Here is a 26,500-nt window from a genome sequence, read left to right on the forward strand (position 1 = left end):
TGATGTCTTGCACAGTCAAGGACCCCAGTGCCAGAGGTAGCAAAACAACCACAAAACATCTCTGACCTCCACCATGTGTGACTGTAGGTGCTGTGTTATTTACTTTGTAGCCTTATTCTTTTTTTGGTAAACAGTACAATGTTGTACTTTGATGTGCTTTACTATGAAGCTCTATCTTGGTCTCATCTGTCCACAAGACACTTTCCCAGAAGGATTTTGGTTACTCATGTATAGTTTGGCTTTTTTCTCTCTCGGTGTCAGCAGTGGGGTCCTGCTGGGCCTCCTCCATAATGTTTTTCTGTCTGTCAGCAGTGCGGTCCTCCTGGGTTTCCTCCATAGCGTTTCATGTCATTCAGATGTGGACGGATAGTTTACGCTGACACTGATGTTCCTTGAGCTGCAGGGTAGCTTTAATTTCTTTGAATTTTTATTGGGGCTTATCCACCATCCGGACTATCCTGTGTTACCACCTTTCATCAATTTTTCTTTGCTGTCTACGTCCAGGGAGATTAGCTACAGTGCCATGGGTTGTAAACCTCTCCAGTTGTGAATACATTTGGACTAGGTTCCAGTTTGGGGCTCCCTCTTGTGGTCAGTGCTGGTAGTGACCTTTGCTTGCTGAATAGAAAGCAGACAACTGGGGATGATTGGCAGTCAGATTCTTCTGACTGGGCCTATATAAGTGAGTAGTGTTCTCTTGTTGCTGGCCGGTGCTCAATGTTGTCTCCTGTGTGCTAAGGACATTCTGAAGCCAACCCTTCCTTCTGAGTCTACCAGAACTCCTTTCAGATAAGTTGGACCTTGTACCTCCGCTGGTGGTTTCCACCTTTTTGTTGTTTTTCTGTTTAGTTACTAAGGCTTCCCTGCTGGGAATGTCTGTGTACCTTGCTCCATATTCTGCTATGTATTTTGTTTTGTCATGCTTGGTACTAATTTCAGTCCCTCCTCTATAGTAGTGTTTTGTTTGGATCCCAGTAACACCAGAGTACTGATATAGTGGGGGAGAGTCGGTAGGGGTTTAGTATTTTTCCATATCAGGCGTGTTGGTTCTTTTCCTAGGGTATTGCACGGCTGCAGATATTTTGGGCCTCATCTTTGCAGAATCTCTTTTCTACCTGTGTATTGTGTTTTCCTACATCACTGTAATCTTTATATGTTGGAAGCTATCTATATTTTCGGGGACAGATAGGTAGGTATGCAGTTCGCTGATATTCCAACCACTCTGGTACATTCTGGGTTTCCTAGTTTTGGTCTTTTTTCTGATCCTCCTTGGTCACTGAATCATAACACTCTCCATTATGATGCGCACCATGGACAAAGGAACATCAAGATCTCTGAAGATGAACTTGTAACCTTGAGATTGTTGATATTTTCAATAATTTTGGTTCTCAACTCCTCGGGCTGTTCTCTTTCTGTTCTCCATGCTTAGTGTGGCACAGATTGAGGAAACTTTTCCCCTTTTTATCTGGTTTCAGATGTGATTTTCATATTGCCCACACCTGTTACTAGCAACAAGTGACTTTGACAAATCATCACATGCTGGAAACAAAGTTGTTTACCCCAAATTTTGGAAAGATGCCAACGATTTTGCAAGGTCCATTGTTGCCGTTTTGTGTGAAATTATGTCCAATTTGCTTTTTTTTCCTCAATTTTTTTTGTGTTGTTCCAATAAAACACAAAGAAAATAAACGTGTGTAACAAAAGATGTGGAACTACTAATTTTCTAGGAAAAATACTTCATTTTTGGAACAGTTTCAAGGGTGCTAAAACTTGATCATGAATGCATAAAATGTAGCAGCTTTGTTGCTCTTGTTCCATAAATGCATCCTTACCGGTAATAGGCATCCGATCAGTCGGTATGAATGATTGGTGGCAGCAGCTAGTAGTTTTTCTTGGGTTATTGGCAGTGACCATATTGAAGTGTGTATATATATATATATATATATATATATTCCATTGGAATTGGGTGTGTATATACTATACGTTCATTGTGAAAATGTCCAAAAGTTGGCCCATTAGCAATAGCAGCCATTGTCTGATCCTTAAATCGTCATGCCCTTGTGTGATTGTCCAGAGGATTGGTGGCAGCGGTGGGATCGGTAGTGCCGGATCCTGACAGTGTATGTATTGTATTGAATGATCTAGCCCACGTTTCTTCTCTCCTCAGGCTGGTGGTCTCGGTACATCGCTCCTTCTCTCAGGTTCAGTGTCCGGATTTCAGAATGAAGTCTTCTTCAGGGATTGACCCCCGAGAGGCTGCGCAGAGCATCTTTCCTCTCATTGCTCAGAGTCTGCAGCGCTACCTCCGCTGCACACAGCAGACGCACCTGTACAGCATGGACGCCATAGTGCAGCACCTAACGCTGTGCCTGACCCACAACATGTCGCCGCAGGTAACACATGAGGGAGAGCCAAACCGATCAACCCCAGAATCGCGCCGCTTTATATATAGCTCACCTGTCACTGACCACAACATGTCTCCTCAGGTAACACATGAGGGAGAGCAGAACCGATCAACCCAAAATCACACCGCAATATATAGGTCACTCGTCACTGACCCACATATGTTATGATCCGGAACCATGGAAGATCACAATAGATCATTGGCCAAAAAAGGTGACAAGAGCATTGGCAACTAATCTGGCCGCCATCCCCTTACTAACCATCAACACTAGAAGTAGCTGAGGGGTGACCTAACATCCTATGCACCGCAAACCCAGCTGGAGAACTAGCTATCCTAAAGAAAGGAAAGATGAATAACTTTCTGCCTCAGAAATAGACCGCAAAGTTATAGCAAGCCCCCCACATTCAAAGACTACGGTGATATAGGAAAACACAATACACAGATGGATGACAGGATTAGCAAAGGTGAGGCCCCATTAACTAAATAGGAAAGGATAGGAAAGGGACTGATGGTGGCCAGAGTAAAAAACCCTACAAAAATCCAAATATCTGATAATACAAAAAGTCCTCAGATCGCACGATCTGATCTCCGTCCTATATCAGGCGCTCTTGTCATACCAATGAACAGAAAGCAGGAACCATTACAAATTCAAGAAGCAACAAACACGTGGACTATAGGAGCAATACTCCAAACATAGCTGCAGGGAGCTTCCCAGCTAAGCAACTGAGATGGAAGATTCCTGCATGCAAATAAACTGACAATAACCAGAGAAAATGGCAAAAAGAACAAAACATAAGAAAGAACCAAGCACTTATCTGGGGTAGATGTGGTCTGGAGCAAGATGAGAAGGCTGGTAAACTAAAGAACAAATGAAAACCGGCTCAGACTGCTAGCAGACCAGGGTTTAAATAGGCAGAGAGTTAGCAATGGAAACGCCCATTGCTCAACACACCTGGTCTCTGTCCAAACCATTCCTGGCCGCAGGAGGGAGCCTCACAGCAGCTAAAGCATAACTGACATTCACAACACACATGTCTCCTCAGGTAACACATGAGGGAGAGCAGAACCGATCAACCCCAGAATCACACCGCAATATATAGGTCACTCGTCACTAACCACAACATGTCTCCTCAGGTAACACATGAGGGAGAGCAGAACCGATCAACCCCAGAATCACACCGCAATATATAGGTCACTCGTCACTAACCACAACATGTCTCCTCAGGTAACACATGAGGGAGAGCAGAACCGATCAGCCCCAGAATCACACCGCAATATATAGGTCACTCGTCACTGACCACAACATGTCTCCTCCGGTAACACATGAGGGAGAGCAGAACCGATCAACCCCAGAATCACACCACAATATATAGGTCACTCGTCACTGACCCCAACATGTCTCATCAGGTAACACATGAGGGAGACAGAACCGATCAACCCCAGAATCACACCACAATATATAGGTCACTCGTCACTGACCCCAACATGTCTCCTCAGGTAACACATGGGGGAGAGCAGAACCGATCAACCCCAGAATCACCGCTATATATAGGTCACTCGTCACTGACCACAACATGTCTCCTCAGGTAACACATGAGGGAGAGCCGAAACCATCAACCCCAGAATCACACCGCAATATATAGATAACTCGTCACTGACCACAACATGTCTCATCAGGTAACACATGAGGGAAAGCCGAACCCATCAACCCCAGAATCACACCACAATATATAGGTCACTCGTCACTGACCACAACATGTCTCCTCAGGTAACACATGAGGGAAAGCCGAACCCATCAACCCCAGAATCACACCGCTATATATAGGTCACTCGTCACTGACCACAACATGTCTCCTCAGGTAACATATGAGGGAGAGCAAAACCGATCAGCCCCAGAATCACACCGCAATATATAGATAACTCGTCACTGACCACAACATGTCTCCTCAGGTAACACATGAGGGAGAGCAGAACCGATCAGCCCCAGAATCACACCGCAATATATAGGTCACTCGTCACTGACCACAACATGTCTCCTCAGGTAACACATGAGGGAGAGCAGAACCCATCAACCCCAGAATCACACCGCTATATATAGGTCACTCGTCACTGACCACAACATGTCTCCTCAGGTAACACATGAGGGAGAGCAGAACCGATCAGCCCCAGAATCACACCACAATATATAGGTCACTCGTCACTGACCACAACATGTCTCCTCAGGTAACACATGAGGGAGAGCAGAACCCATCAGCCCCAGAATCACACCACAATATATAGGTCACTCCTCACTGACCCACAACATGTCTCATCAGGTAACACATGAGGGAGAGCAGAACCGATCAGCCCCAGAATCACACCACAATATATAGGTCACTCGTCACTGACCCCAACATGTCTCCTCAGGTAACACATGGGGGAAAGCAGAACCGATCAACCGCAGAATCACACGGCAATATATAGGTCACTCGTCACTGACCACAACATGTCTCCTCAGTAACACATGAGGGAGAGCCGAACCGATCTGCCCCAGAATCACACCGCAATATATAGGTCACTCGTCACTGACCACAACATGTCTCCTCAGGTAACACATGAGGGAAAGCCGAACCCATCAACCCCAGAATCACACCGCAATATATAGGTCACTCGTCACTGACCCAAACATGTCTCCTCAGGTAACACATGAGGGAAAGCCGAACCCATCAACCCCAGAATCACACCACAATATATAGGTCACTCGTCACTGACCACAACATGTCTCCTCAGGTAACACATGAGGGAAAGCCGAACCCATCAACCCCAGAATCACACCGCTATATATAGGTCACTCGTCACTGACCCACAACATGTCTCCTCAGGTAACACATGAGGGAGAGCAAAACCGATCAGCCCCAGAATCACACCGCAATATATAGGTCACTCGTCACTGACCACAACATGTCTCCTCAGGTAACACATGAGGGAGAGCAGAACCGATCAGCCCCAGAATCACACCGCACTATATAGGTCACTCGTCACTGACCACAACATGTCTCCTCAGGTAACACATGAGGGAGACAGAACCGATCAACCCCAGAATCACACCGCAATATATAGGTCACTCGTCACTGACCACAACATGTCTCCTCAGGTAACACATGAGGGAGACAGAACCGATCAACCCCAGAATCACACCGCAATATATAGGTCACTCGTCACTGACCCCAACATGTCTCCTCAGGTAACACATGAGGGAGAGCAGAACCGATCAGCCCCAGAATCACACCGCACTATATAGGTCACTCGTCACTTACCACAACATGTCTCCTCAGGTAACACATGAGGGAAAGCCGAACCGATCTGCCCCAGAATCACACCGCTATATATAGGTCACTCGTCACTGACCACAACATGTCTCCTCAGGTAACACATGAGGGAGAGCAGAACCGATCAGCCCCAGAATCACACCACAATATATAGGTCACTCGTCACTGACCCCAACATGTCTCCTCAGGTAACACATGAGGGAGAGCCGAACCGATCAGCCCCAGAATCACACCGCAATATATAGGTCACTCGTCACTGACCACAACATGTCTCCTCAGGTAACACATGAGGGAGACAGAACTGATCAACCCCAGAATCACACCGCTATATATAGGTCACTCGTCACTGACCACAACATGTCTCCTCAGGTAACACATGAGGGAGAGCAGAACCGATCAACCCCAGAATCACACCGCTATATATAGGTCACTCGTTACTGACCCACAACATATCTCCTCAGGTAACACATGAGGGAGAGCAGAACAGATCAACCCCAGAATCACACCGCTATATATAGGTCACTCGTCACTGACCACAACATGTCTCCTCAGGTAACACATGAGGGAGACAGAACCGATCAACCCCAGAATCACACCGCTATACATAGGTCACTCGTCACTGACCACGACATGTCTCCTCAGGTAACACATGAGGGAGAGCAGAACCGATCAACCCCAGAATCACACGGCAATATATAGGTCACTCGTCACTGACCCACAACATGTCTCCTCAGGTAACACATGAGGGAGAGCAGAACCGATCAACCCCAGAATCACACTGCAATATATAGGTCACTCGTCACTGACCCACAACATGTCTCCTCAGGTAACACATGAGGGAGAGCAGAACCGATCAACCCCAGAATCACACCGCTATATATAGGTCACTCGTCACTGACCCCAACATGTCTCCTCAAGTAACACATGAGGGAGACGGAACCGATCAGCCCCAGAATCACACCGCTATATATAGGTCACTCGTCACTGACCACAACATGTCTCCTCAGGTAACACATGAGGGAGAGCAGAACCCATCAACCCCAGAATCACACCGCAATATATAGGTCACTCGTCACTGACCACAACATGTCTCCTCAGGTAACACATGAGGGAGAGCAGAACCGATCAGCCCGAGAATCACACCGCTATATATAGGTCACTCATCACTGACCCCAACATGTCTCCTCAAGTAACACATCAGGGAGAGCTGAACCGATCAGCCCCAGAATCACACCGCTATATATAGGTCACTCATCACTGACCCCAACATGTCTCCTCAGGTAACACATGAGGGAGAGCAGAACTGATCAGCCCCAGAATCACACCGCAATATATAGGTCACTCGTCACTGACCACAACATGTCTCCTCAGGTAACACATGAGGGAGAGCAGAACCGATCATCCCCAGAATCACACCGCAATATATAGGTCACTCGTCACTGACCCACAACATGTCTCCTCAGGTAACACATGAGGGAGAGCAGAACCCATCAACCCCAGAATCACCGCTATATATAGGTCACTCGTCACTGACCACAACATGTCTCCTCAGGTAACACATGAGGGAGAGCAGAACCGATCAGCCCCAGAATCACACCGCTATATATAGGTCACTCGTCACTGACCCACAACATGTCTCCTCAGGTAACACATGAGGGAGAGCAGAACCCATCAACCCCAGAATCACCGCTATATATAGGTCACTCGTCACTGACCACAACATGTCTCCTCAGGTAACACATGAGGGAGAGCAGAACCGATCAGCCCCAGAATCACACCGCTATATATAGGTCACTCGTCACTGACCACATCATGTCTCATCAGGTAACACATGAGGGAGAGCAGAACCGATCAGCCCCAGAATCACACCACAATATATAGGTCACTCGACACTGACCACATCATGTCTCATCAGGTAACACATGAGGGAAAGCAGAACCGATCAACCCCAGAATCACACCGCTATATATAGGTCACTCGTCACTGACCACAACATGTCTCATCAGGTAACACATGAGGGAGAGCAGAACCGATCAACCCCAGAATCACACCGCAATATATAGGTCACTCGTCACTGACCACAACATGTCTCCTCAGGTAACACATGAGGGAGAGCAGAACCCATCAACCCCAGAATCACACCGCAATATATAGGTCACTCGTCACTGACCACAACATGTCTCCTCAGGTAACACATGAGGGAGAGCAGAACCGATCAACCCCAGAATCACACCGCAATATATAGGTCACTCGTCACTGACCACAACATGTCTCCTCAGGTAACACATGAGGGAGAGCAGAACCGATCAACCCCAGAATCACACCGCAATATATAGGTCACTCGTCACTGACCACAACATGTCTCCTCCGGTAACACATGAGGGAGAGCAGAACCGATCAGCCCCAGAATCACACCGCAATATATAGATAACTCGTCACTGACCACAACATGTCTCCTCCGGTAACACATGAGGGAGAGCAGAACCGATCAACCCCAGAATCACACCGCTATATATAGGTCACTCGTCACTGACCACAACATGTCTCCTCCGGTAACACATGAGGGAGAGCAGAACCCATCAACCCCAGAATCACCGCTATATATAGGTCACTTGTCACTGACCCCAACATGTCTCATCAGGTAACACATGAGGGAGAGCAGAACCCATCAACCCCAGAATCACACCGCAATATATAGGTCACTTGTCACTGACCACAACATGTCTCCTCAGGTAACACATGAGGGAGAGCAGAACCCATCAACCCCAGAATCACACCGCAATATATATGTCACTCGTCACTGACCACAACATGTCTCCTCAGGTAACACATGAGGGAGAGCAGAACCGATCAGCCCCAGAATCCCACCACAATATATAGGTCACTCGTCACTGACCCCAACATGTCTCATCAGGTAACACATGAGGGAGAGCAGAACCCATCAACCCCAGAATCACACCGCAATATATAGGTCACTCGTCACTGACCACAACATGTCTCCTCAGGTAACACATGAGGGAGAGCAGAACCCATCACCCCAGAATCACACCGCAATATATAGGTCACTCGTCACTGACCACAACATGTCTCCTCAGGTAACACATGAGGGAGAGCAGAACCGATCAACCCCAGAATCACACCGCAATATATAGGTCACTCGTCACTGACCACAACATGTCTCCTCAGGTAACACATGAGGGAGAGCAGAACCGATCAACCCCAGAATCACACCGCAATATATAGGTCACTCGTCACTGACCCCAACATGTCTCCTCAGGTAACACATGAGGGAGAGCAGAACCCATCAACCCCAGAATCACACCGCAATATATATGTCACTCGTCACTGACCACAACATGTCTCCTCAGGTAACACATGAGGGAGAGCAGAACCGATCAGCCCCAGAATCACACCGCAATATATAGGTCACTCATCACTGACCACAACATGTCTCCTCAGGTAACACATGAGGGAGAGCAGAACCGATCAACCCCAGAATCACACCGCTATATATAGGTCACTCGTCACTGACCACAACATGTCTCCTCCGGTAACACATGAGGGAGAGCAGAACCCATCAACCCCAGAATCACCGCTATATATAGGTCACTTGTCACTGACCCCAACATGTCTCATCAGGTAACACATGAGGGAGAGCAGAACCCATCAACCCCAGAATCACACCGCAATATATAGGTCACTTGTCACTGACCACAACATGTCTCCTCAGGTAACACATGAGGGAGAGCAGAACCCATCAACCCCAGAATCACCGCTATATATAGGTCACTCGTCACTGACCACAACATGTCTCCTCAGGTAACACATGAGGGAGAGCAGAACCGATCAGCCCCAGAATCACACCGCTATATATAGGTCACTCGTCACTGACCACATCATGTCTCATCAGGTAACACATGAGGGAGAGCAGAACCGATCAGCCCCAGAATCACACCACAATATATAGGTCACTCGACACTGACCACATCATGTCTCATCAGGTAACACATGAGGGAAAGCAGAACCGATCAACCCCAGAATCACACCGCTATATATAGGTCACTCGTCACTGACCACAACATGTCTCATCAGGTAACACATGAGGGAGAGCAGAACCGATCAACCCCAGAATCACACCGCAATATATAGGTCACTCGTCACTGACCACAACATGTCTCCTCAGGTAACACATGAGGGAGAGCAGAACCCATCAACCCCAGAATCACACCGCAATATATAGGTCACTCGTCACTGACCACAACATGTCTCCTCAGGTAACACATGAGGGAGAGCAGAACCGATCAACCCCAGAATCACACCGCAATATATAGGTCACTCGTCACTGACCACAACATGTCTCCTCAGGTAACACATGAGGGAGAGCAGAACCGATCAACCCCAGAATCACACCGCAATATATAGGTCACTCGTCACTGACCACAACATGTCTCCTCCGGTAACACATGAGGGAGAGCAGAACCGATCAGCCCCAGAATCACACCGCAATATATAGATAACTCGTCACTGACCACAACATGTCTCCTCCGGTAACACATGAGGGAGAGCAGAACCGATCAACCCCAGAATCACACCGCTATATATAGGTCACTCGTCACTGACCACAACATGTCTCCTCCGGTAACACATGAGGGAGAGCAGAACCCATCAACCCCAGAATCACCGCTATATATAGGTCACTTGTCACTGACCCCAACATGTCTCATCAGGTAACACATGAGGGAGAGCAGAACCCATCAACCCCAGAATCACACCGCAATATATAGGTCACTTGTCACTGACCACAACATGTCTCCTCAGGTAACACATGAGGGAGAGCAGAACCCATCAACCCCAGAATCACACCGCAATATATATGTCACTCGTCACTGACCACAACATGTCTCCTCAGGTAACACATGAGGGAGAGCAGAACCGATCAGCCCCAGAATCCCACCACAATATATAGGTCACTCGTCACTGACCCCAACATGTCTCATCAGGTAACACATGAGGGAGAGCAGAACCCATCAACCCCAGAATCACACCGCAATATATAGGTCACTCGTCACTGACCACAACATGTCTCCTCAGGTAACACATGAGGGAGAGCAGAACCCATCACCCCAGAATCACACCGCAATATATAGGTCACTCGTCACTGACCACAACATGTCTCCTCAGGTAACACATGAGGGAGAGCAGAACCGATCAACCCCAGAATCACACCGCAATATATAGGTCACTCGTCACTGACCACAACATGTCTCCTCAGGTAACACATGAGGGAGAGCAGAACCGATCAACCCCAGAATCACACCGCAATATATAGGTCACTCGTCACTGACCCCAACATGTCTCCTCAGGTAACACATGAGGGAGAGCAGAACCCATCAACCCCAGAATCACACCGCAATATATATGTCACTCGTCACTGACCACAACATGTCTCCTCAGGTAACACATGAGGGAGAGCAGAACCGATCAGCCCCAGAATCACACCGCAATATATAGGTCACTCATCACTGACCACAACATGTCTCCTCAGGTAACACATGAGGGAGAGCAGAACCGATCAACCCCAGAATCACACCGCTATATATAGGTCACTCGTCACTGACCACAACATGTCTCCTCCGGTAACACATGAGGGAGAGCAGAACCCATCAACCCCAGAATCACCGCTATATATAGGTCACTTGTCACTGACCCCAACATGTCTCATCAGGTAACACATGAGGGAGAGCAGAACCCATCAACCCCAGAATCACACCGCAATATATAGGTCACTTGTCACTGACCACAACATGTCTCCTCAGGTAACACATGAGGGAGAGCAGAACCCATCAACCCCAGAATCACACCGCAATATATATGTCACTCGTCACTGACCACAACATGTCTCCTCAGGTAACACATGAGGGAGAGCAGAACCGATCAGCCCCAGAATCACACCGCTATATATAGGTCACTCGTCACTGACCACAACATGTCTCCTCAGGTAACACATGAGGGAGAGCCGAACCGATCAGCCCCAGAATCACACCGCAATATATAGGTCACTCGTCACTGACCCCAACATGTCTCATCAGGTAAGACATGAGGGAGAGCAGAACCCATCAACCCCAGAATCACACCGCAATATATAGGTCACTCGTCACTGACCCCAACATGTCTCATCAGGTAACACATGAGGGAGAGCAGAACCCATCAACCCCAGAATCACACCGCAATATATAGGTCACTCGTCACTGACCCCAACATGTCTCATCAGGTAACACATGAGGGAGAGCAGAACCCATCAACCCCAGAATCACACCGCAATATATAGGTCACTTGTCACTGACCACAACATGTCTCCTCAGGTAACACATGAGGGAGAGCAGAACCCATCAACCCCAGAATCACACCGCACTATATAGGTCACTCGTCACTGGCCACAACATGTCTCCTCAGGTAACACATGAGGGAGAGCAGAACCGATCAGCCCCAGAATCACACCGCTATATATAGGTCACTCGTCACTGACCACAACATGTCTCCTCAGGTAACACATGAGGGAGAGCAGAACCGATCATCCCCAGAATCACACCGCAATATATAGGTCACTCGTCACTGACCCCAACATGTCTCATCAGGTAACACATGAGGGAGAGCAGAACCGATCAGCCCCAGAATCACACCACAATATATAGGTCACTCGTCACTGACCACAACATGTCTCCTCAGGTAACACATGAGGGAGAGCAGAACCCATCAACCCCAAAATCACACCGCAATATATAGGTCACTCGTCACTGACCACAACATGTCACCTCAGGTAACACATGAGGGAGAGCAGAACCGATCAGCCCCAGAATCACACCGCAATATATAGATAACTCGTCACTGACCACAACATGTCTCCTCAGGTAACACATGAGGGAGAGCAGAACCCATCAACCCCAGAATCACACCGCAATATATAGGTCACTCATCACTGACCACAACATGTCTCCTCAGGTAACACATGAGGGAGAGCAGAACCCATCAACCCCAGAATCACACCGCAATATATAGGTCACTCGTCACTGACCTCAACATGTCTCCTCAGGTAACACATGAGGGAGAGCAGAACCCATCAACCCCAGAATCACACCGCAATATATAGGTCACTCGTCACTGACCACAACATGTCTCCTCAGGTAACACATGAGGGAAAGCCGAACCGATCAGCCCCAGAATCACACCGCTATATATAGGTCACTCGTCACTGACCACAACATATCTCCTCAGGTAACACATGAGGGAGAGCAGAACCCATCAACCCCAGAATCACACCGCAATATATAGGTCCCTCGTCACTGACCACAACATGTCTCCTCAGGTAACACATGAGGGAGAGCAGAACCGATCAGCCCCAGAATCACACCGCAATATATAGGTCACTCGTCACTGACCCCAACATGTCTCCTCCGGTAACACATGAGGGAGAGCAGAACCGATCATCCCCAGAATCACACCGCAATATATAGGTCACTCGTCACTGACCACAACATGTCTCCTCAGGTAACACATGAGGGAGAGCAGAACCCATCACCCCAGAATCACACCGCAATATATAGGTCACTCGTCACTGACCCCAACATGTCTCATCAGGTAACACATGAGGGAGAGCAGAACCCATCAACCCCAGAATCACACCGCAATATATAGGTCACTCGTCACTGACCACAACATGTCTCCTCAGGTAACACATGAGGGAGAGCAGAACCGATCAGCCCCAGAATCACACCGCTATATATAGGTCACTCGTCACTGACCACAACATGTCTCCTCAGGTAACACATGAGGGAGAGCAGAACCCATCACCCCAGAATCACACCGCAATATATAGGTCACTCGTCACTGACCACAACATGTCTCCTCAGGTAACACATGAGGGAGAGCAGAACCGATCAGCCCCAGAATCACACCGCAATATATAGATAACTCGTCACTGACCAAATCCCTGGTAAATCAAGACATTGCTGGGACAATGACAGGATCCTTCATAGTATAGGAGACATACGTAATGTCAGTACCTCTGGTGATCTGGGGCAGGGAGGGGTTAATATCTGTATCCCTGGAGCTGGTGGATTCGGTTCCTATTATCCTCTCTGGTGACCTAAGGGGAGTGATGAATATAGGGCCACAAATGCAGACCAGACAGGAGCAAAGAAGCAGAAGGAGCCGTATACAGCTGTACTACATCACACAGGAGGAAAGAGGCAGAGGGAGCCGTATACAGCTGTACTACATCACACAGGAGGAAAGAGGCAGAGGGAGCTGTATACAGCTGTACCACATCACACAGGAGGAAAGAGGCAGAAGGAGCCGTATACAGCTGTACTACATCACACAGGAGGAAAGAGCCAGAGGGAGCTGTATACAGCTGTACTGCATCACACAGGAGGAAAGAGGCAGAGGGAGCCGTATACAGCTGTACTGCATCACACAGGAGCAAAGAAGCAGAAGGAGCCGTATACAGCTGTACTACATCACACAGGAGGAAAGAAGCAGAAGGAGCCGTATACAGCTGTACTACATCACACAGGAGGAAAGAGGCAGAAGGAGCCGTATACAGCTGTACTACATCACACAGGAGGAAAGAGGCAGAGGGATCCATATACAGCTGTACCACATCACACAGGAGGAAAGAGGCAGAAGGAGCCGTATACAGCTGTACTGCATCACACAGGAGGAAAGAGGCAGAGGGAGCCGTATACAGCTGTACTACATCACACAGGAGCAAAGAAGCAGAAGGAGCCGTATACAGCTGTACTACATCATACAGGAGGAAAGAGGCAGAGGGAGCTGTATACAGCTGTACTGCATCACACAGGAGGAAAGAGGCAGAGGGAGCCGTATACAGCTGTACTGCATCACACAGGAGCAAAGAAGCAGAAGGAGCCGTATACAGCTGTACTACATCACACAGGAGGAAAGAAGCAGAAGGAGCCGTATACAGCTGTACTGCATCACACAGGAGGAAAGAGGCAGAAGGAGCCGTATACAGCTGTACTGCATCACACAGGAGGAAAGAGGCAGAGGGAGCCGTATACAGCTGTACTACATCACACAGGAGGAAAGAGGCAGAAGGAGCCGTATACAGCTGTACCACATCACACAGGAGGAAAGAGGCAGAGGGAGCCGTATACAGCTGTACTACATCACACAGGAGGAAAGAAGCAGAAGGAGCCGTATACAGCTGTACTGCATCACACAGGAGGAAAGAGCCAGAGGGAGCCGTATACAGCTGTACTGCATCACACAGGAGGAAAGAGCCAGAGGGAGCCGTATACAGCTGTACTACATCACACAGGAGGAAAGAGCCAGAGGGAGCCGTATACAGCTGTACTACATCACACAGGAGGAAAGAGCCAGAGGGAGCTGTATACAGCTGTACTACATCACACAGGAGGAAAGAGGCAGAGGGAGCCGTATACAGCTGTACTACATCACACAGGAGCAAAGAGGCAGAAGGAGCCGTATACAGCTGTACTACATCACACAGGAGCAAAGAGCCAGAAGGAGCCGTATACAGCTGTACTACATCACACAGGAGGAAAGAGGCAGAGGGAGCCGTATACAGCTGTACTGCATCACACAGGAGGAAAGAGGCAGAAGGAGCCGTATACAGCTGTACTGCATCACACAGGAGGAAAGAGCCAGAGGGAGCCGTATACAGCTGTACTACATCACACAGGAGGAAAGAGCCAGAGGGAGCCGTATACAGCTGTACTACATCACACAGGAGGAAAGAGCCAGAGGGAGCTGTATACAGCTGTACTACATCACACAGGAGGAAAGAGGCAGAGGGAGCTGTATACAGCTGTACTACATCACACAGGAGCAAAGAGGCAGAGGGAGCCGTATACAGCTGTACTACATCACACAGGAGGAAAGAGGCAGAGGGAGCCGTATACAGCTGTACTACATCACACAGGAGCAAAGAGGCAGAAGGAGCCGTATACAGCTGTACTACATCACACAGGAGCAAAGAGGCAGAGGGAGCCGTATACAGCTGTACTACATCACACAGGAGGAAAGAAGCAGAAGGAGCCGTATACAGCTGTACTGCATCACACAGGAGGAAAGAAGCAGAAGGAGCCGTATACAGCTGTACTGCATCACACAGGAGGAAAGAGGCAGAGGGAGCTGTATACAGCTGTACTACATCACACAGGAGGAAAGAGCCAGAGGGAGCCGTATACAGCTGTACTACATCACACAGGAGGAAAGAGCCAGAGGGAGCTGTATACAGCTGTACTACATCACACAGGAGGAAAGAGGCAGAGGGAGCCGTATACAGCTGTACTACATCACACAGGAGGAAAGAAGCAGAAGGAGCCGTATACAGCTGTACTGCATCACACAGGAGGAAAGAGGCAGAGGGAGCCGTATACAGCTGTACTACATCATACAGGAGGAAAGAAGCAGAAGGAGCCGTATACAGCTGTACTGCATCACACAGGAGGAAAGAGGTAGAGGGAGCCGTATACAGCTGTACTGCATCATACAGGAGGAAAGAGGCAGAGGGAGCCGTATACAGCTGTACTACATCACACAGGAGGAAAGAAGCAGAAGGAGCCGTATACAGCTGTACTGCATCACACAGGAGCAAAGAAGCAGAAGGAGCCGTATACAGCTGTACTACATCACACAGGAGGAAAGAGGCAGAGGGAGCCGTATACAGCTGTACTGCATCACACAGGAGGAAAGAGGCAGAGGGAGCCGTATACAGCTGTACTGCATCACACAGGAGGAAAGAAGCAGAAGGAGCCGTATACAGCTGTACTACATCACACAGGAGGAAAGAGGCAGAAGGAGCCGTATACAGCTGTACTGCATCACACAGGAGGAAAGAGCCAGAGGGAGCCGTATACAGCTGTACTACATCACACAGGAGCAAAGAGGCAGAAGGAGCCGTATACAGCTGTACTACATCACACAGGAGCAAAGAGGCAGAGGGAGCCGTATACAGCTGTACCACATCACACAGGAGGAAAGAGGCAGAGGGAGCTGTATACAGCTGTACTACATCACACAGGAGGAAAGAGGCAGAGGGAGCCATATACAGCTGTACTACATCACACAGGAGGAAAGAGGCAGAAGGAGCCGTATACAGCTGTACTACATCACACAGGAGCAAAGAGGCAGAGGGAGCCGTATACAGCTGTACCACATCACACAGGAGGAAAGAGGCAGAGGGAGCTGTATACAGCTATACTACATCACACAGGAGGAAAGAGGCAGAGGGAGCTGTATACAGCTGTACTACATCACACAGGAGCAAAGAGGCAGAGGGAGCAGTATACAGCTGTACCGCATCACACAGGAGGAAAGAGACAGAGGGAGCCGTATACAGCTGTACTACATCACACAGGAGGAAAGAGGCAGAGGGAGCCGTATACAGCTGTACTACATCACACAGGAGGAAAGAGCCAGAGGGAGCCGTATACAGCTGTACTGCATCACACAGGAGGAAAGAGCCAGAGGGAGCCGTATACAGCTGTACTACATCACACAGGAGCAAAGAGGCAGAGGGAGCCGTATACAGCTGTACTACATCACACAGGAGGAAAGAGGCAGAGGGAGCCGTATACAGCTATACTACATCACACAGGAGGAAAGAGCCAGAGGGAGCCGTATACAGCTGTACTGCATCACACAGGAGGAAAGAGGCAGAGGGAGCCGTATACAGCTGTACTACATCACACAGGAGGAAAGAGGCAGAGGGAGCCGTATACAGCTATACTACATCACACAGGAGGAAAGAGCCAGAGGGAGCCGTATACAGCTGTACTGCATCACACAGGAGGAAAGAGGCAGAGGGAGCCGTATACAGCTGTACTACATCACACAGGAGGAAAGAGGCAGAGGGAGCCGTATACAGCTGTACTGCATCACACAGGAGGAAAGAGGCAGAGGGAGCCGTATACAGCTGTACTACATCACACAGGAGGAAAGAGGCAGAGGGAGCCGTATACAGCTGTACTACATCACACAGGAGGAAAGAGGCAGAGGGAGCCGTATACAGCTGTACTACATCACACAGGAGGAAAGAGCCAGAGGGAGCCGTATACAGCTGTACTGCATCACACAGGAGGAAAGAGCCAGAGGGAGCCGTATACAGCTATACTACATCACACAGGAGGAAAGAGCCAGAGGGAGCCGTATACAGCTGTACTACATCACACAGGAGGAAAGAGGCAGAGGGAGCCGTATACAGCTGTACTACATCACACAGGAGGAAAGAGGCAGAGGGAGCCGTATACAGCTGTACCACATCACACAGGAGGAAAGAGGCAGAGGGAGCCATATACAGCTGTACTACATCACACAGGAGGAAAGAGGCAGAGGGAGCCATATACAGCTGTACTGCATCACACAGGAGGAAAGAGCCAGAGGGAGCCATATACAGCTGTACTACATCACACAGGAGCAAAGAGGCAGAGGGAGCCATATACAGCTGTACTACATCACACAGGAGGAAAGAGGCAGAGGGAGCCATATACAGCTGTACTACATCACACAGGAGGAAAGAGCCAGAGGGAGCCATATACAGCTGTACTGCATCACACAGGAGGAAAGAGCCAGAGGGAGCCATATACAGCTGTACTGCATCACACAGGAGCAAAGAGGCAGAGGGAGCCGTATACAGCTGTACTGCATCACACAGGAGGAAAGAGGCAGAAGGAGCCGTATACAGCTGTACTACATCACACAGGAGCAAAGAGGCAGAGGGAGCCGTATACAGCTGTACTACATCACACAGGAGGAAAGAGGCAGAGGGAGCCGTATACAGCTGTACTGCATCACACAGGAGGAAAGAGGCAGAGGGAGCTGTATACAGCTGTACTACATCACACAGGAGGAAAGAGGCAGAGGGAGCCGTATACAGCTGTACCACATCACACAGGAGCAAAGAGGCAGAGGGAGCCGTATACAGCTGTACTACATCACACAGGAGGAAAGAGCCAGAGGGAGCCGTATACAGCTGTACTACATCACACAGGAGGAAAGAGCCAGAGGGAGCCGTATACAGCTGTACCACATCACACAGGAGGAAAGAGGCAGAGGGAGCCATATACAGCTGTACTGCATCACACAGGAGGAAAGAGGCAGAGGGAGCCGTATACAGCTGTACTGCATCACACAGGAGGAAAGAGGCAGAGGGAGCTGTATACAGCTGTACTACATCACACAGGAGGAAAGAGGCAGAGGGAGCCGTATACAGCTGTACTACATCACACAGGAGGAAAGAGGCAGAAGGAGCCGTATACAGCTGTACTACATCACACAGGAGGAAAGAGGCAGAGGGAGCCGTATACAGCTGTACTACATCACACAGGAGGAAAGAAGCAGAAGGAGCCGTATACAGCTGTACTGCATCACACAGGAGGAAAGAGGCAGAGGGAGCCGTATACAGCTGTACTACATCACACAGGAGGAAAGAGGCAGAGGGAGCTGTATACAGCTGTACTACATCACACAGGAGGAAAGAGGCAGAGGGAGCTGTATACAGCTGTACTGCATCACACAGGAGGAAAGAGGCAGAGGGAGCTGTATACAGCTGTACTACATCACACAGGAGGAAAGAGGCAGAGGGAGCCGTATACAGCTGTACTACATCACACACGAGGAAAGAGGCAAAGGGAGCCGTATACAGCTGTACTACATCACACAGGAGGAAAGAGCCAGAGGGAGCCGTATACAGCTGTACTGCATCACACAGGAGGAAAGAGCCAGAGGGAGCCGTATACAGCTATACTACATCACACAGGAGGAAAGAGCCAGAGGGAGCCGTATACAGCTGTACTACATCACACAGGAGGAAAGAGGCAGAGGGAGCCGTATACAGCTGTACTACATCACACAGGAGGAAAGAGGCAGAGGGAGCCGTATACAGCTGTACCACATCACACAGGAGGAAAGAGGCAGAGGGAGCCATATACAGCTGTACTACATCACACAGGAGGAAAGAGGCAGAGGGAGCCATATACAGCTGTACTGCATCACACAGGAGGAAAGAGCCAGAGGGAGCCATATACAGCTGTACTACATCACACAGGAGCAAAGAGGCAGAGGGAGCCATATACAGCTGTACTACATCACACAGGAGGAAAGAGGCAGAGGGAGCCATATACAGCTGTACTACATCACACAGGAGGAAAGAGCCAGAGGGAGCCATATACAGCTGTACTGCATCACACAGGAGGAAAGAGCCAGAGGGAGCCATATACAGCTATACTACATCACACAGGAGGAAAGGGGCAGAAGGAGCCATATACAGCTGTACTGCATCAAACAGGAGCAAAGAGGCAGAGGGAGCCGTATACAGCTGTACTACATCACACAGGAGGAAAGAGGCAGAGGGAGCCGTATACAGCTGTACTGCATCACACAGGAGGAAAGAGGCAGAAGGAGCCGTATACAGCTGTACTACATCACACAGGAGGAAAGAGGCAGAAGGAGCCGTATACAGCTGTACTACATCACACAGGAGGAAAGAGGCAGAGGGAGCCGTATACAGCTGTACTGCATCACACAGGAGGAAAGAGCCAGAGGGAGCCGTATACAGCTGTACTACATCACACAGGAGGAAAGAGGCAGAGGGAGCTGTATACAGCTGTACTACATCACACAGGAGAAAAGAGGCAGAGGGAGCCGTATACAGCTGTACCACATCACACAGGAGAAAAGAGGCAGAGGGAGCCGTATACAGCTGTACTGCATCACACAGGAGGAAAGAGGCAGAGGGAGCCGTATACAGCTGTACTGCATCACACAGGAGGAAAGAGGCAGAGGGAGCCGTATACAGCTGTACCACATCACACAGGAGCAAAGAGGCAGAGGGAGCCGTATACAGCTGTACTACATCACACAGGAGGAAAGAGCCAGAGGGAGCCGTATACAGCTGTACTACATCACACAGGAGGAAAGAGCCAGAGGGAGCCGTATACAGCTGTACCACATCACACAGGAGGAAAGAGGCAGAGGGAGCCATATACAGCTGTACTGCATCACACAGGAGGAAAGAGGCAGAGGGAGCCGTATACAGCTGTACTGCATCACACAGGAGGAAAGAGGCAGAGGGAGCTGTATACAGCTGTACTACATCACACAGGAGGAAAGAGGCAGAGGGAGCCGTATACAGCTGTACTACATCACACAGGAGGAAAGAGGCAGAAGGAGCCGTATACAGCTGTACTACATCACACAGGAGGAAAGAGGCAGAGGGAGCCGTATACAGCTGTACTACATCACACAGGAGGAAAGAAGCAGAAGGAGCCGTATACAGCTGTACTGCATCACACAGGAGGAAAGAGGCAGAGGGAGCCGTATACAGCTGTACTACATCACACAGGAGGAAAGAGGCAGAGGGAGCTGTATACAGCTGTACTACATCACACAGGAGGAAAGAGGCAGAGGGAGCTGTATACAGCTGTACTGCATCACACAGGAGGAAAGAGGCAGAGGGAGCTGTATACAGCTGTACTACATCACACAGGAGGAAAGAGGCAGAGGGAGCCGTATACAGCTGTACTACATCACACACGAGGAAAGAGGCAAAGGGAGCCGTATACAGCTGTACTACATCACACAGGAGGAAAGAGGCAGAGGGAGCCGTATACAGCTGTACTGCATCACACAGGAGGAAAGAGGCAGAGGGAGCCGTATACAGCTGTACTGCATCACACAGGAGGAAAGAGGCAGAAGGAGCCGTATACAGCTGTACTACATCACACAGGAGCAAAGAGGCAGAGGGAGCCGTATACAGCTGTACTACATCACACAGGAGGAAAGAGGCAGAGGGAGCCGTATACAGCTGTACTGCATCACACAGGAGGAAAGAGGCAGAGGGAGCCGTATACAGCTGTACTACATCACACAGGAGGAAAGAGGCAGAAGGAGCTGTATACAGCTGTACTACATCACACAGGAGGAAAGAGGCAGAGGGAGCCGTATACAGCTGTACTACATTACACAGGAGGAAAGAGGCAGAGGGAGCCGTATACAGCTGTACTGCATCACACAGGAGGAAAGAGGCAGAGGGAGCCGTATACAGCTGTACTACATCATACAGGAGGAAAGAGGCAGAGGGAGCCGTATACAGCTGTACTACATCACACAGGAGCAAAGAGGCAGAGGGAGCCGTATACAGCTGTACTGCATCACACAGGAGGAAAGAGGCAGAGGGAGCCGTATACAGCTGTACTACATTACACAGGAGGAAAGAGGCAGAGGGAGCCGTATACAGCTGTACTACATCACACAGGAGGAAAGAGCCAGAGGGAGCCGTATACAGCTGTACCACATCACACAGGAGGAAAGAGGCAGAGGGAGCCGTATACAGCTGTACTGCATCACACAGGAGGAAAGAGGCAGAGGGAGCCGTATACAGCTGTACTGCATCACACAGGAGCAAAGAGGCAGAGGGAGCCGTATACAGCTGTACTACATCACACAGGAGCAAAGAGGCAGAGGGAGCCGTATACAGCTGTACTACATCACACAGGAGGAAAGAGGCAGAGGGAGCCGTATACAGCTGTACTACATTACACAGGAGGAAAGAGGCAGAGGGAGCCGTATACAGCTGTACTGCATCACACAGGAGGAAAGAGGCAGAGGGAGCCGTATACAGCTGTACTACATTACACAGGAGGAAAGAGGCAGAGGGAGCCGTATACAGCTGTACTGCATCACACAGGAGGAAAGAGGCAGAGGGAGCCGTATACAGCTGTACTACATCACACAGGAGGAAAGAGCCAGAGGGAGCCATATACAGCTGTACTACATCACACAGGAGGAAAGAGGCAGAGGGAGCCGTATACAGCTGTACTACATCACACAGGAGGAAAGAGCCAGAGGGAGCCATATACAGCTGTACTACATCACACAGGAGGAAAGAGGCAGAGGGAGCCGTATACAGCTGTACTACATCACACAGGAGGAAAGAGGCAGAGGGAGCCATATACAGCTGTACTGCATCACACAGGAGGAAAGAGGCAGAGGGAGCCGTATACAGCTGTACTACATCACACAGGAGGAAAGAGCCAGAGGGAGCCATATACAGCTGTACTACATCACACAGGAGGAAAGAGGCAGAGGGAGCCGTATACAGCTGTACTACATCACACAGGAGGAAAGAGGCAGAGGGATCCATATACAGCTGTACCACATCACACAGGAGGAAAGAGGCAGAGGGAGCCGTATACAGCTGTACTACATCACACAGGAGGAAAGAGGCAGAGGGAGCCGTATACAGCTGTACTGCATCACACAGGAGGAAAGAGGCAGAGGGAGCCGTATACAGCTGTACTACATCACACAGGAGGAAAGAGGCAGAGGGAGCCGTATACAGCTGTACTACATCACACAGGAGGAAAGAGGCAGAGGGAGCCGTATACAGCTGTACTACATCACACAGGAGGAAAGAGCCAGAGGGAGCCGTATACAGCTGTACTACATCACACAGGAGGAAAGAGGCAGAGGGAGCTGTATACAGCTGTACTACATCACACAGGAGGAAAGAGGCAGAGGGAGCCGTATACAGCTGTACTGCATCACACAGGAGGAAAGAGGCAGAAGGAGCCGTATACAGCTGTACTACATCACACAGGAGGAAAGAGGCAGAGGGAGCCGTATACAGCTGTACTACATCACACAGGAGGAAAGAGGCAGAAGGAGCCGTATACAGCTGTACTGCATCACACAGGAGGAAAGAGGCAGAAGGAGCCGTATACAGCTGTACCGCATCACACAGGAGCAAAGAGGCAGAGGGAGCCGTATACAGCTGTACCGCATCACACAGGAGGAAAGAGGCAGAGGGAGCCGTATACAGCTGTACTACATCACACAGGAGGAAAGAGGCAGAGGGAGCTGTATACAGCTGTACTACATTACACAGGAGGAAAGAGGCAGAGGGAGCTGTATGCAGCTGTACTACATCACACAGGAGGAAAGAGCCAGAGGGAGCCGTATACAGCTGTACTGCATCACACAGGAGGAAAGAGGCAGAGGGAGCCGTATACAGCTGTACTACATCACACAGGAGGAAAGAGGCAGAGGGAGCCGTATACAGCTGTACCGCATCACACAGGAGGAAAGAGGCAGAGGGAGCCGTATACAGCTGTACTGCATCACACAGGAGGAAAGAGCCAGAGGGAGCCGTATACAGCTGTACTACATCACACAGGAGGAAAGAGCCAGAGGGAGCCGTATACAGCTGTACTACATCACACAGGAGGAAAGAGGCAGAGGGAGCCGTATACAGCTGTACTACATCACACAGGAGGAAAGAGGCAGAGGGAGCCGTATACAGCTATACTACATCACACAGGAGGAAAGAGGCAGAGGGAGCCATATACAGCTGTACTGCATCACACAGGAGGAAAGAGCCAGAGGGAGCCGTATACAGCTATACTACATCACACAGGAGGAAAGAGGCAGAGGGAGCTGTATACAGCTGTACTACATCACACAGGAGGAAAGAGCCAGAGGGAGCCGTATACAGCTGTACTACATCACACAGGAGGAAAGAGGCAGAGGGAGCCATATACAGCTGTACTGCATCACACAGGAGGAAAGAGCCAGAGGGAGCCGTATACAGCTGTACTGCATCACACAGGAGGAAAGAGGCAGAGGGAGCTGTATACAGCTATACTACATCACACAGGAGGAAAGAGGCAGAGGGAGCCGTATACAGCTGTACTACATCACACAGGAGGAAAGAGGCAGAGGGAGCTGTATACAGCTGTACTACATCACACAGGAGGAAAGAGCCAGAGGGAGCCGTATACAGCTGTACTACATCACACAGGAGGAAAGAGGCAGAGGGAGCCGTATACATCTGTACTACATCACACAGGAGGAAAGGGGCAGAAGGAGCCGTATACAGCTGTACTACATCACACAGGAGGAAAGGGGCAGAAGGAGCCATATACAGCTGTACTGCATCACACAGGAGGAAAGAGGCAGAAGGAGCCGTATACAGCTGTACTACATCACACAGGAGCAAAGAGGCAGAGGGAGCCGTATACAGCTGTACTACATTACACAGGAGGAAAGAGGCAGAGGGAGCCGTATACAGCTGTACTACATTACACAGGAGGAAAGAGGCAGAGGGAGCCGTATACAGCTGTACTACATCACACAGGAGGAAAGAGGCAGAGGGAGCTGTATACAGCTGTACTGCATCACACAGGAGGAAAGAGCCAGAGGGAGCCGTATACAGCTATACTACATCACACAGGAGGAAAGAGGCAGAAGGAGCCGTATACAGCTGTACTGCATCACACAGGAGGAAAGAGGCAGAGGGAGCTGTATACAGCTGTACTACATCACACAGGAGGAAAGAGCCAGAGGGAGCTGTATACAGCTGTACTACATCACACAGGAGGAAAGAGGCAGAGGGAGCTGTATACAGCTATACTACATCACACAGGAGGAAAGAGGCAGAAGGAGCCGTATACAGCTGTACTGCATCACACAGGAGGAAAGAGGCAGAGGGAGCTGTATACAGCTGTACTACATCACACAGGAGGAAAGAGCCAGAGGGAGCTGTATACAGCTGTACTACATCACACAGGAGGAAAGAGGCAGAGGGAGCTGTATACAGCTGTACTACATCACACAGGAGCAAAGAGCCAGAGGGAGCTGTATACAGCTGTACTACATCACACAGGAGGAAAGAGGCAGAGGGAGCCGTATACAGCTGTACTACATCACACACGAGGAAAGAGGCAAAGGGAGCCGTATACAGCTGTACTACATCACACAGGAGCAAAGAGGCAGAGGGAGCCGTATACAGCTGTACTACATCACACAGGAGGAAAGAGGCAGAAGGAGCCGTATACAGCTGTACTACATCACACAGGAGGAAAGAGGCAGAGGGAGCCGTATACAGCTGTACTACATCACACAGGAGGAAAGAGGCAGAGGGAGCTGTATACAGCTGTACTACATCACACAGGAGGAAAGAGGCAGAGGGAGCCGTATACAGCTGTACTACATCACACAGGAGGAAAGAGGCAGAAGGAGCCGTATACAGCTGTACTACATCACACAGGAGGAAAGAGGCATAGGGAGCCGTATACAGCTGTACTACATCACACAGGAGCAAAGAGGCAGAGGGAGCCGTATACAGCTGTACTACATCACACAGGAGGAAAGAGGCAGAGGGAGCCGTATACAGCTGTACTACATCACACAGGAGGAAAGAGCCAGAGGGAGCCGTATACAGCTGTACTACATCACACAGGAGGAAAGAGGCAGAGGGAGCCGTATACAGCTGTACTACATCACACACGAGGAAAGAGGCAAAGGGAGCCGTATACAGCTGTACTACATCACACAGGAGCAAAGAGGCAGAGGGAGCCGTATACAGCTGTACTACATCACACAGGAGGAAAGAGGCAGAGGGAGCTGTATACAGCTGTACTACATCACACAGGAGGAAAGAGCCAGAGGGAGCCGTATACAGCTGTACTACATCACACAGGAGGAAAGAGGCAGAGGGAGCCGTATACAGCTGTACTACATCACACAGGAGGAAAGAGGCAGAGGGAGCCGTATACAGCTGTACTGCATCACACAGGAGGAAAGAGCCAGAGGGAGCCGTATACAGCTGTACTACATCACACAGGAGGAAAGAGGCAGAGGGAGCCGTATACAGCTGTACTGCATCACACAGGAGGAAAGAGGCAGAGGGAGCCATATACAGCTGTACTGCATCACACAGGAGCAAAGAGGCAGAGGGAGCCGT

At 49.7% G+C, this 26,500-nt stretch overlaps 1 protein-coding gene across 3 annotated transcripts in view; it reads left to right on the forward strand.

Annotated features, from left to right (window-relative positions):
* Positions 1-26,500, forward strand: part of VANGL1 (VANGL planar cell polarity protein 1) — a 246,678-nt gene that overhangs the window by 211,775 nt on the left and 8,403 nt on the right. For all 3 annotated transcript variants that reach the window (XM_075332746.1, XM_075332748.1, XM_075332749.1), the window contains one exon: positions 2,168-2,393. In XM_075332746.1, the coding sequence (XP_075188861.1) occupies positions 2,168-2,393 (226 nt within the window). The remainder of the gene's footprint in view (positions 1-2,167; positions 2,394-26,500) is intronic.

The sequence above is a fragment of the Anomaloglossus baeobatrachus genome, chromosome 2, assembly GCF_048569485.1.
Source record: "Anomaloglossus baeobatrachus isolate aAnoBae1 chromosome 2, aAnoBae1.hap1, whole genome shotgun sequence".
In the NCBI taxonomy this organism is placed as follows: domain Eukaryota; kingdom Metazoa; phylum Chordata; class Amphibia; order Anura; family Aromobatidae; genus Anomaloglossus; species Anomaloglossus baeobatrachus.